General features: G+C 35.5%; 1 protein-coding gene across 4 annotated transcripts in view; it reads left to right on the top strand.

The window, feature by feature from the left end:
* LOC122530402 (neuroligin-4, Y-linked-like) overlaps positions 1 to 13,004 on the top strand; it is a 294,079-nt gene that overhangs the window by 265,005 nt on the left and 16,070 nt on the right. For all 4 annotated transcript variants that reach the window (XM_043657318.1, XM_043657316.1, XM_043657315.1 and 1 more), the window contains 2 exons: positions 858 to 1,010; positions 2,547 to 2,747. In XM_043657318.1, the coding sequence (XP_043513253.1) occupies positions 858 to 1,010; positions 2,547 to 2,747 (354 nt within the window). The remainder of the gene's footprint in view (positions 1 to 857; positions 1,011 to 2,546; positions 2,748 to 13,004) is intronic.

Genomic DNA, 13,004 nt, shown 5'->3' with positions numbered 1-13,004 from the left:
GTCAATTTTTCTTTCTTCGTTAGAAAAATTCATTTCACAGACGAGCAGAATTCATACTATGAATATAAAGTAGAAAATAGATACGAAGTACCGAGAATTAAAAGATACGTGCGGAATAATAATGTAGTGGAATTATAATTTCCAAGTTAATAAACAAAGGTTGTACGCGTGGAGGAATGCAGAAGTTATTGCAACGTAACTCACCATTACCGGGGGTAACAAGCCGTGCACTTGGAGCAAACTGACACCACAATGTTCCGGACTTAAAACTATTCTCCTTCCTTCTAATGAATTTAAATCCAGCCAATTCACCCAGCTCCATTGTTCTTCCGCCGAGCTAACAGTTTCCCTCGTGAACTTATCGAACGATCTCTTATCATTTAACTATGCGTTGTTTCACATTTTCGAAATATACATACACATGCGTGCACGTGTGTATAACGCGAGCTAGTTTATACCATAGCTAGTTACGACGGTAATAAATCATTGTAAGATCGATTGGTCCCGATAACGACTTAATGGTCGCTTGAGTTGACGGCGTAGATCGAATGTTACGTTACGTATCAAAGGTTCAACTTGGGTATCTTGTTGGCGAATCTGCTCGTGATTTGTTAATTAAATTGATAGCATTGTTGCGAGCAAAATAAACATCGAAATACGTCGAAATTGAAATTTTTAATTTTGGAACTTGCAAGTTACGATTACCAAAAAGTTAAAGCGATTTATTTCTATAAATTTTGCATCGTTACATTTCGATTTCAATAATTTTTGCTTTTGTTATTATACACTTTGGTTCTTTACGATTTATTATCAACAGTGAGCTTCGAGTTTGTTATCGAAATTGTAAATTTCTTTAGGATCACGAGGATTAGAAGCACCATACGCCGTGATGGTGTACGTTCACGGTGAAAGTTTCGAATGGGGAACAGGAAACATTTACGATGGGTCCGTCTTGGCTAGCGCTGGCCACGTTATAGTAATCACACTTAATTACCGTCTTGGAATCTTAGGTACGTATCGCTCTTTTGTACAAAAAACGAACATTTTTCATACTTGCCGAAGAAGAACGTTATCCGGAGAATACAAAAATGCAATGAATTTCTTTTTTTTTCTGGTATATATATATATATATATATTTGCAGAGAAATAGAAGAAACAAATTACATCATATACGAAAGTATAATGATATAACAACAAACTGTTCAAGAAATACATGTAACGAATGAATTTATTACACAATCTAATATCTCAAACGTGTACTCGTAAAACATTCCAATGTTCCATAAATACGCAACTACGGGATACCATAAAAATTCCCAATAGTCATCTATATATATTCTTCAATTGCTTTCCCCCGATCGCGAATGAAATCTGTGGGGAGAAAGGAAAGCACGTAACATTCGCGTAACGCTGCGCTGGTTTTACTCGCTGGGAAAATTGAGAAACGTAGAAGGAGGAAGCAAAAGAAGAAGAAGAAAAAAAAAAGAAAAAACGAAACGGATAAGTTCTCATGAATAATGCCGGATGAATAAGGAAACACAAATAAAGCATGGACAACGAATAAATAATTCATTCGACCCGGATGAATTCTTATTTCCCAAAAGCTTGCTCATTATTCATTTGCGGCGTTAAGCCCTGTCCGAGCGTAACGTAGTACGCGCGCACGATGGGGACACCGAGCAACAATGTCGCATTATTTAATGTCATAATTGCGCGTGTCCAACAGTCGCATAAATCCATCCGATAGAGGATTAATATTTTACGGTTACTTTGGTGTATTCAATTGCGGTATCCGCGTGGCTGTAGAAACCGGCTGTGGGTCCACCGTAGTTTCCGGTTTCCTGCAATCGAGCAACGGCTCGGATGTCCGGTATAACTTTATCGTGAAATTGAACTTTTGACAAAAGAAACGGAGAGGAGGGAAAAAAAAATGGATAGATTTCGTTTGTGTTTTAATTGGACGTCTGTTTCCCCCTCTTTCGTCCGATGGGTGTGCGATATCGAAGAATAAAATTTATGTAAAACACGTTGCTCGCGTAATGTAATTTATGAAGGAGTACAAAAAGAAAGTAATATAATATATCATGGCTGAAATAAGATGCGTACAACACAGGCTGTGGTTAATTTGTAATATAGGAATTTTTTCAAAATTAATGGATGAATTGGTTGATTCAGTTTTGTGGAATTGTTAGGCTTTAATATAAATATTATAAAATGTAAAATACGTTATAATAATAAATAATTATGCACGATACAAATATAATTATATGAAACGAAACAAAATAATAGAAAGAAAAACAAATTGACAGATATATTTCTTCCAAGAAAACAACTCGCCCGACATATTTCTTTGGGGAGAAAAAAATATATAGTAATAAATAATTATGCGCGATGTAAATATAATTATATATGAAAGAAAACAGAATGAAAAAAGAGAAAATTGGCGAATATATTTCTTCTAAAAAGGAACTCGCTCGACTATCTCTTTAAAAAAAAGAGACGTGAAAGAAGATTGGTGGAGTCAAGTATGGTTGGCCGTGTTCCAGGTTTCTTGAGGACACGGCCGTATCCAGACAGAACGCCAGGATCTGGTGGGAATCTGGCCTTGAAGGATATCGCTATGGGACTGCGCTGGGTACGTGAAAATATCGCCGCTTTTGGAGGTGATCCGACAAAAATCACGTTGATTGGACACGATACTGGAGCTGCTCTGGCGAACCTTCTCCTACTTGCGCCTTATGGCAAAGGTGAGTAAATTGAACTTTACTTCGGCCAACGCTAATAATAGTGAACAGCACGCCACGTGCGTACAGTGGTTCATGAAAGTATCTGAACGCTCGTCACAGACAAACTTTTAGATAAGATTGGACTAAAAATTAGACTTGAAATTTCCCAACAATTTTTTAGATTTATGATATAGATGCAATATTTACGAATTGTTATTGCAACACGGATCACATGGATATATATTAATTTTCAAACATTCTATTTTAATTCATGCTTCTTGCTTTGTTCTAAAATAATCTTCAAAGAGAGTTAGAAAATTACAATCGACTCGAACACGAAACAATTGACGCTGTTATAACTCTTGCGTGTTCGTATATTCATTCACGTTTTGGAAATTTTACTTCCTATACCTATTTCTTTGCTATTCTATCGCGAAAATTAAGGTGAATAACTGCGACTCGTTCTTTCTTCAAGGTGAAACTCAAATTTGTCTTTTTCGATCGCGTTTCGTTACAAATTGCGATTTAGACCAAATTTAGACGAACGAATGCTCCTTTGCCTTCAAATTCTCGCTTGCATCGTTTACAACACTAAATGAGTGTAATAAATGAACACGAATTTGGTCAAATTCGCACTCATTGAATGACGATTAAACAAAATTTCAAAAACTGAACTCACCGCCGCGTATTAACACTAAAACTATCAAAATGACCAATTAAAAGTTTTTGTTAGATATTTCACAGACGTAAAACACCGTATTTTTAAAGATTTGAATAATTTTTCGTGAAATATACAAACAAAAGCTTGTCCACTGTATCATAAAGTTTTCCTATTCTCTTGACTTCAATTTGATGAAAAATTTTATGCATTAATCGTCGGCAGTTCTGGTGTTAAAGACGAATTGCAAAACCAGACGTGGGAAGATGTTATTGACAGGGAACCGTACAACAACAAGTGAAGCACGAATGAAAATCGATTCGGGGAATCGAGCAAAAATATCGCGAGCCGGTCGCGATTACGGGAGAATCCCCTGCCTAACCGACACTCGATAGATTAATCGGTAAGAGATTAGCCCGACAAAACCAACTGGACCGACAATCGAGATAGATACGACATCTCGCGAAGAGGAAACGGATGGGGAAAAATGCGTGCGTATTGATCTCGCGTGGATGGTGACAAATTGCGTGGCTTCGTTTTATTCCTCGAGAACCGAAAATGTATTTTTTATTGGTCCGACCGCTGCACCGCAAATCGAACTTTTTTTTTCCCTTTCGATTTTTTCCCCCACCTGGAATTTGGATTTCCGTGGTAGTTGGCTGGATTTCCACGATGGCCAACTCGTGGTATTTTTTCATTCGGTTCGCTTCGGCTGCGATCAACGTACAACGAAGGAAAGAAAGCACATCTCGCTGGGGAGAAAAAGAAAAATGGAACTTTGCTTGGAAATGGAAATATTGGTACTGTCAAACATTGGTGAAAATAGTTTTTATAGTTGTTGGACAGTGATGTAATATTTTGATCGCGTGGAGTGACAAATGGTTACGTTAAAAAATGTAAAATATTTAATTCTCTCTTTTAGAAATTATTTATTCGACACCCTCTGGTGGAGATTAGTAACAGAATTAAAATTTTGAAATTAGTCCCGTTTAAGGACTCGCCAGAAGTAGAAACACCTTTTTTTATTTCTTATTACACATAATATAAAATTATACGTGTAAAATCCAGCTACGTGATATCGCAAGGCAGCAAATACGATATTACGGATTTCTTAAGAGATTAAGAATCTAAACTTTAATTAATTCAGCTCTTAACTATTTGTAAGACAACTGTCAATTTTCGTATTTGTTATTATTCAATTACCCGTGAAATTCTTTCTAATTCTTACGTTGAATAATATTTAGACAGTCAATGGGTTAGAATTAATTTACCGAGAATTGTACCGCGATGTTTGAAGACTTCTCAAAATAACAGAAATGTTCACCTCGCTTTCAAGAAAAGTACCCTACGTCCACCAAAGTAGAGTGTAAATATTCGTAAAGTATAATATTATACTCCGAGGCAACGTATAAGACCTTTAATTGTACTTTGAAAATGTGCCGGACCCCGAAATGAAGCACACTTACAAGGAAGGATTCTCAATTGAGAAAATTATGAAACTTTGAGGATATGTAAATTGCACGTGAGTATATATAACGCGATTTTTTCTTTCCTTTCCAAGGAAATCCACTCTATTTCTCTACTCTGTACTTGTGACTCGCAAATTGCCCGAGATAAGAAAACAACTTTGTATCTTTCTTTTGTAATTGAGTTATTTCTTTCATCGAGTGACGATATACATATTTGTCAATTACACACGTGAAGGAAAGTTGTAAATGTCTCTTACAATGGATATTTAGGAGTCGATTACACTCAATTATGTTGAGAGTGAATTACCTTGGAAAGAAAAGTCCAATAATACATACGCTCCAAATATCCCCAAAGTTTCATAATTTTCTGGGTCTCTGTGTTAAATTAAAACAACTTACGCAGAGTTTCGAAAGAGCTCGTGCAAGATCGTGACAATCGATAAAAAAAATACTCTATAATCAAAAGAGAGTTTTCACGTTCAATCAAGACGTTGTATCGTCAAAAACAGAACGATTTTTATATCCTCGAGATAAAAACAAGGCTATAAAAGATCAATAAAAAATATCATAACGAATAAATAACAAGGCTATAAAAAGATCAATAAAAATATCGTTTTCGGAACTAATAACGCAACGGTTTTTACATTCCAAAGTATTCTCACGAAGAAGATGACTTTCAGATCCTCCCGAGATCTAAAAATCTATCTCAAGATCCCCTCTGGATCCCTAGAATTCCATGACGGCCAAAGAAAGCAGCAATCTCTACAATTAATAACGCGACAGTTGCCGGTCCAAGACACTCCCAAAACAGGAAACGATATTTAAATCCGCAGTATCCCCTTTGGGATCTGGAGATGTATGCGGGAAGAATCGGCGAATGGGGTGGCTTTCGCGTATTCAATAGCGTCACGTAAACCATCAAGCCACTCAATAATACATTAGTTTCAACCGCGGGATCCAACGCGGAAGAGACCACGAAATTTGAAACCGAAATCCAGCCGGATATACCGGCGCTCGGTGGAGCGTCGCACTTGAGGATGCATTTCGTTACAAGTCGATATCCGAATCGGTTTTCGGGGATACGAGGCACGTGGAAAACCGGAGCACGTCGAGTCGAGTGCACGGCCAACGTTCAATGCCGGTCGGAAATTCCCTGACCCACTTTTCTTTTTTTCTTTTTTTTTTTTTCTTTTTTTCCTCTCGAAAATGCGTACGTCGCCGTGACAATAGCAACGAGGAAGAAAAGGAAATGCTGATTCCACCGATTGTCAGAGATGAGATCTAAGTAGGTTTCAAACCTTTCAAAAGTGGGAATACCACCTTCTATGACAATTCCTGTAACAGTTTCTTATCAATGAATCCACTTTGTTTCAGTGACAATTCCCGTTTCTACGGTGACTCATGAAATTAATTTCAAATTGTTTAGAATAATTTAATTTAATGTAGAATATTTCTATGACAATTCCTGTAACAATTTCTTATCAATAAATCCACATTGTTTCAGAGATAATTTCCGTTTCTACGGTGACTCATGAAATTAATTTCAAATTGTTTAGAATAATTTAATTTAATGTAGAATATTTCTATGATAATTCCTGTAACAATTTCTTATCAATGAATCCACTTTGTTTCAGTGACAATTTCCATTTCTACGGTAACTCATGAAATTAATTTCAAATTGTTTAGAATAATTTAATTTAATGTAGAATATTTCTATGATAATTCTTGTAACAATTTCTTATCAATTATTCCACTTTGTTTCAGTGATAATTTCCGTTTCTACGGTAACTCATGAAATTAATTTCAAATTGTTTAGAAGAATTTAATTTAATGTAGAATATTTCTTGCTATTAAATTTTAATTCAATTCAATCATTTATAATTGTAATATGTTATAAATAATTTAATCGTTTAATTTAATATGGAATATTTCTTATTATTAAATCAGTGTTCAATTATTATGAGCTTATTCTTATATAATAGTTCCAGATAAAATCTTCTACAATAATTCCTATTACTAAATTAATATTTTTTAATATTCGAAAAGAAACAGAATGAATTTCCAATGAATTACGCACAATATAGGTGATATCATGCCTTCAGATTCTCTAATACAACATAATATTCGAAAAGGGGCATTTTACAAACTTTGAACTACTCATGAATATATTTTCGAAACTTGTGGATACTCTAGATGTGAAACTAAACAGCTTGTACAAAATGAATGTGTTCGTCGAAGCATTTTTACTTTCGAGTAAAATAGAGTAACATGTTACTTACTTAAAAGATTTTCGAGTAAAATGGTAAGAATACCCAAAACTCCAGAAAACGAAATTTAGATAGCCAACTCAACTCCGTCTCTACTGATCAACACGTATTCGCCAAGTTTCGAACAAGTTGAAAGAGAAGGACAGCAATAAAGAAACAGTAAAGACGACGGTTCCGGTTTCGAACGACAATACCTCTGTCTCTGGAACAGGAAATCGTATTGGCTAGAAACGAAAAGCATTTTAAAAGGATCTGCGTGTTTGAAGTTTTTAAAAAGAGAGGAAGAAACGAAATATTGCCGGGAATGGTTTTTCCTTTTTCTTTTGTTTTAAAGAAGAGGAGGAGTGATTTTAGTGGCTTTCGGTGGCCACGGATTGTTGTTAAGAACGTTGTGAAGAAGCAAATGGACAGGGATGTTTTCTTAAACTTTGTTACTGCGAATTTTTGTCATAACATTGGAAGTCGAAAGTCAACATTGGCAGCAGTAGATCTATAGAAACACACAGAGAGTTAGTTGGATGATTTTCAATAAGACTGATATCTAGTTTTAACGAAAGCAGAAGTGGTATAATGTGAAAAAGATATGATGCTTCTTACTTAATAGATAAAACGAAATTTTTCTACCGAGGATTCTACCTTTTAACCACTTGCGCTGGCAACTGATTGCGGACCATAACGAGTGACCAAACCGTATATAATTCGTCGCTTCCTCTTTGAACTCGTCGGTATGATAGAAATGATTGAGTTTTGCCTATTTTGTTTTACTTAAATGTATACTTAAAACTGAGAAAATATTACAATTTTGGAACGAAAAAATTCTTAACATGCGTGTCACGTCATTCCACAGGTTAATTACACTCGTGAAACGTGAATTAACATAGAAATCCACAGTCTAGTAATTTTCTACTAGCAGTTTCTAGCAATTTTTAATAAAGAAAAGAAAAACAAATAAACTTGTAAGTGAGGAAGATTTAAAAAAAAAAAGAAAAATATCTTTGACTCTGAAAAGTTTCGAATGTACTCTGCTGATCGTAAAATCATAATAATATTTAAAACAAATAGTTGTTCCAAGACAACACCCGTATATAATTTCTACGAATTGTGTTGATTTAACATCTTGATCGCGTTGGAAACTAGTTTGTCGAAATACCGCAATAAATATCCGCAAAATCGGTGTTGCTCAGATAGTTTAGCCAACAACAACGGCAACAAACGTGAAACGTGAAACAAGACAGAACGTCTCGGATTACACGAGATTACTAAATTAACATCGTATTCAGCAATATTCGCCGAACAATTTAACTCGTCTTCATTACCACTCGCCTTACGGTACGTAAACTGCTTCAAATTCCCCTCGACTATCGGATATTCAAACTTCCTCGGAACTTTCACCGGCGAGCTATTCCAAAAATCTTCTCAAATATCGAGCATTTCGGAACTTGCTCGATATTCCGTGGCGCGGCGTGTTGGAGACATCGGATCACAGCGATTATTTCAATCACGCTCCGCCCCTAAATATCGGGACCCCCTTTACTTTACAACTGTTCCACGCTAAGCGCCAGTTCGTGAATTACAATGCGACCGAGTCGTTGATTCGAAATTGTTTGGAAGTCGGAGCGAAGAACGCGCTCGCTTCATTATCGATCCGCGCTGTGCCTCGATTAATTAAACGATCTTTGATGGCCCGTCAGAATATCCTGACACGAAATATCCAACATATCCGATATCTCCTCTCTTTGTTTCAAATCAATTATCGATTTGTAAAGAGGCTTGAACGCTGTGTCTTTTTTTTTTTGGATATTTAGGAAATTAATATAATTTTATACTACTATTACTGTTAATTAATTAAATTACTATTAATTAATTTATATTACTATTAATATAATAGTAGTATACTGTTAATATAACTATTATTAATACAATAGTAGTTATTATATTACTATTAATTAACTTATATTACTTATATTACTACTAATATAATATAGTAGTTACTACTTATATTACTACTAATATAATATAGTAGTTACTACTTATATTACTACTAATATAATATAGTAGTATTTTGTAAAATTTACAATATTATACTATTAATAACTAACTTATTAATAATATAGTATTTTGTAAAATTAATATGATAAGTAAATTAATATAACATACAATTGTAAAACTTAAAGATCTCAAATTTTTGAATTTTTACATTGAATTTTTGGAGCTTGAGTTTTAAGAACAGAGGCAATTTTTATTTTCGTTATTAAAAAAATCGTGATTTACTTTATATTTATGCTCAATACAATAAAACTGACGAAGTTTAATAAACTTAAATCAAACGGGAAATTCCGAAATCTAAAATCTAAACCTCCACTAAGTTATGACTTAAGACCGTCATCTCTAAGACCGTCGCCATTTTCTTTCATTCCTATTTCTCTTCTTACATAGTAGAAAGGGACAACAACGCAATAAATTTTAATGTTTATATTTGCTCGAAGCTTTGCACGATTGAGCCAACGCTATCAGAAAAATCTTCTGCAATCCTCGACGAACAAGCTGTTACAAATACATAATCTCTTACAAACGAATAGATCGGGATCTGCCTCTAATTAAGTATACTAAAATATCAAAATTTCCACTTCTTCGACGAACTTGAAGTTCGTTAATTTACAGAGCTACTTTCGCGTTCTCGCCAAGGCTCTGTACCAATTAGAAACGTTTCGGCTGGAAGCTTAAATTACTTTATTCCCTATCTCGAGAAGGAGGGGGAGAGAGAGAGGGGCGAAATTCAGTTCTTCGTCGGGAAAAGGTTTACACCGAACCTTTAATCCAGTTGAAAAACTGGCCGCGCCAGTTCATAATGAACGCCTCTCGGTTCAATTACCACCAGCACGACACTGGAGGAACTTGGTAATTTCAGCCAGCCGGGATCGAGAGTAAATCAAAGTTTGCGCGGGAGAACGACGCAGGTTATCAGCCTGATCTAATTTCTCGCGTTTATTCCGAGTATTACGCGGTTGTCTGAATCGTGAATTTCATCGTCGGTTCGCGTATCTCTGCTTTACTCGCGGCGACTTATATCTTTCTTCGCCGAAACTTTATTAAACGGTGCACCGTGCATAAAATTCGCGGAAATTTCCCTGGTCGACGTTCGACACCTCGTGTAGATTACTCGAGGTCTCAAGGTCGGCGCGATTTCGGTGGAAACGTTCGAGAAACGTTGGTCACGAACCTGGTGCCCTGCAGTTGAATTTTATTGCAACAAATATTCGACGGAGATTTTGGAAACTCGAGGATCAGAAAATAGTTCGAAACGTGTGCATAGCTTCGAATGAAAATTTTAGCAGCGTTAGTGAAACGGACTGAACTGTGGTGTGGTTATAAAAATTATTTTCAAAGTTCGAAGAACGTTAGCAGTGCAGTCTGGGAGACTGGTTGTTTTTTAATTCGAATAACACGAATACCCTAGAAAATTAAATTTATTTTTTAAAAAACTAGATATTGATAAATATATATTTGCTTTCTTATTTTACAAAAATAATATATGATAAAAATAATATAATATATAATATATATTATAATATATGTGTAGATCATTTATTCTCGAGATAATTAAAATTATTAATTAACCCTGATACAAAAAGTACAAAATGAATTTTACTTATTTATTTTTAAAAATTCATTTTCATTACTTTAAACTATTAATAATATTATTAATTTTTAATTATTACTAAAATATATTTTTATTATAAAACTTTGTTTAATTATATTAATTTTAAATTATATATACATATGAATAATAAATTTATATTATTTGCGTGCAAAATTTAAATCGTGGTTGGCAAAATAATTAATCGCTAAAAATGTTAATTATTAATTTCCTAATATCGTTACACCTGGAAGATACACTGTTGCGAATTTACGATTTGGTAGAACTAGCATTAACAAGTCTCTCTTTGTTAAAAGCAAATTTCTTGACTCTTTTGACGCGAAACGAAAAGAAGGAGCAATCTCTTCGCGAAACGTGGACAAGAATTTTTTTCAAAAATTCTATATAAAATCCTGTCGCGAATATATCGTAACGATATTTCTATTCTATTTGTTAATTCGACCATTTTTGCTACTAACAATAAGCCAAAGTTGAAGAGACGCACGTGATGCAAATTTCGTGTACTCGCGCAACTTAACACGCGCACCCTCGTCGATACGAACGACCATTATATGCCGGGCAACAAAGCGGGAGATGGTTCAAGTCCTAGCACTCTATGAAGCGTTCTCTCGTGTTCAGAGAAGCAGTCACGAAGGAAAGGGATAAAACAAACAGACACGAAGGACAGACACGAAGAGAGCGAGCGAGAGAGAGAGAGAGAGAGAGAGAGAGAGAATGTTGTTTCGAATGCTTGCGGCTGTCTGAACAGGACCCCGTGGCTCGTTCCTCGGCCATTTCCAGCCGGGTTTCCGGTTGCGCCGGAAATGTTACCAAACAGTTTACATCTTCGGCCTGCTCTTTACAGCACCGGGAACGCGCGACGTCTCCGTTTCTGAAGCTGTCAGGAAACTGGCGAGAAAGACGGCTTTTCCTCCGTTTCGCCAAAAGCTTTGCGAACGCAAGCTTCGTCCCTCTTTTGCTCTCTCTCAACTTACTTCTCTCTCTCTCTCTCTCTCTCTATCTATCTATCTATCTATCTATCTATCTATCTGTCTGTCTATCTATCTATCTATCTATCTATCTTTCTATCTTTTTATCTTTCTTTCTTTCTTCGCTCGCTTTTTCTTCGACCTCGATACCACGCCGAGCAACGAGCGACTTCCTGCGAATAAAAGGAAGGGAACGAGGCTCCTTCCGACGCGCGTCGTGGAAAACACGACTGGAAATCCACTCCAGACCGACCGGGAGCCTGATGCTGAAAATCGAGGAGCCAAAGCTCCTGATACGAGCACCGAGAGAGAGAGAGAGTTTTACGCTTCTACCTCTCGTTCCCGTTCACGCCATTTCCAACCGGCGAATTTCGCAGGAAATTCTAGGAAATTACGGCCTATTGCCCGGAGAGAGAAAGAGGAACCACGAAACGCTCGTTTCCTTCCCTGTTTTTTCACGCACGCTTTGTACATGCGGATTCGAATGGTTTGCCGGCCAAGGAAGAATTCGGTTTTCTCTCGTTTCCCTGTTTTCTCAGGTTTCTCATCGAGGTTGAATCGAGTGTACGAATTCACGTGATTGAAGACAGAGTTTAGCTTGGAAAATTTGCGCAAAAGTGCAAGAAGCTACGAACATTGTTAATTATTATATAATGTTAATTATTAATCGCTTTAATGCTACACTCGCTGCAGTCAATGCAATCGTTGTAAACAAATAATCATCGTCAGAGCTAATGTATTATGACCAACAAAATTATTAACACTATAATCTCTGCGTTTATCAATAATATATAATTACTAGATTATCTGTCTGTCAATTCATTTGCTAAATATTATACAAAGCACTGTATTCTGGAGCTTAGTTAGCTTACTAGATATCAGTAGATTCAATTAAATCAATTTAATTTTATTCGTGAAAATATTTGAACTTTATTAAGCTTATTATAGAAACTTTTTACATTATGCGTACATTACGTGTGTCGTATGAAACATTTTAAAATTTCATTAACAGCGTAGTGAGGATAAATTATCGTGATTATGTCGGTCAAGTTTGAAACAAATCTAAAAATACGTATAAAAATTACAAGACATATATTTAATACAAATATATAATACAGAGATCACGAAAGTATTTAAACAGTCACAGTCCATCATAGTTATCAATAAGACTTAATTCCTAAAATTTTAGATCATTCTTTTATCATTGGTAACACAGTAATAATTATTAAACCAACTTTAACTAAATCTACTCTTCTTT

Source organism: Frieseomelitta varia, unplaced genomic scaffold, assembly GCF_011392965.1.
Source record: "Frieseomelitta varia isolate USP_RPSP 00005682 unplaced genomic scaffold, Fvar_1.2 scaffold_341, whole genome shotgun sequence".
NCBI lineage: Eukaryota > Metazoa > Arthropoda > Insecta > Hymenoptera > Apidae > Frieseomelitta > Frieseomelitta varia.
This window is presented reverse-complemented; position numbering and strand designations above follow the sequence as displayed.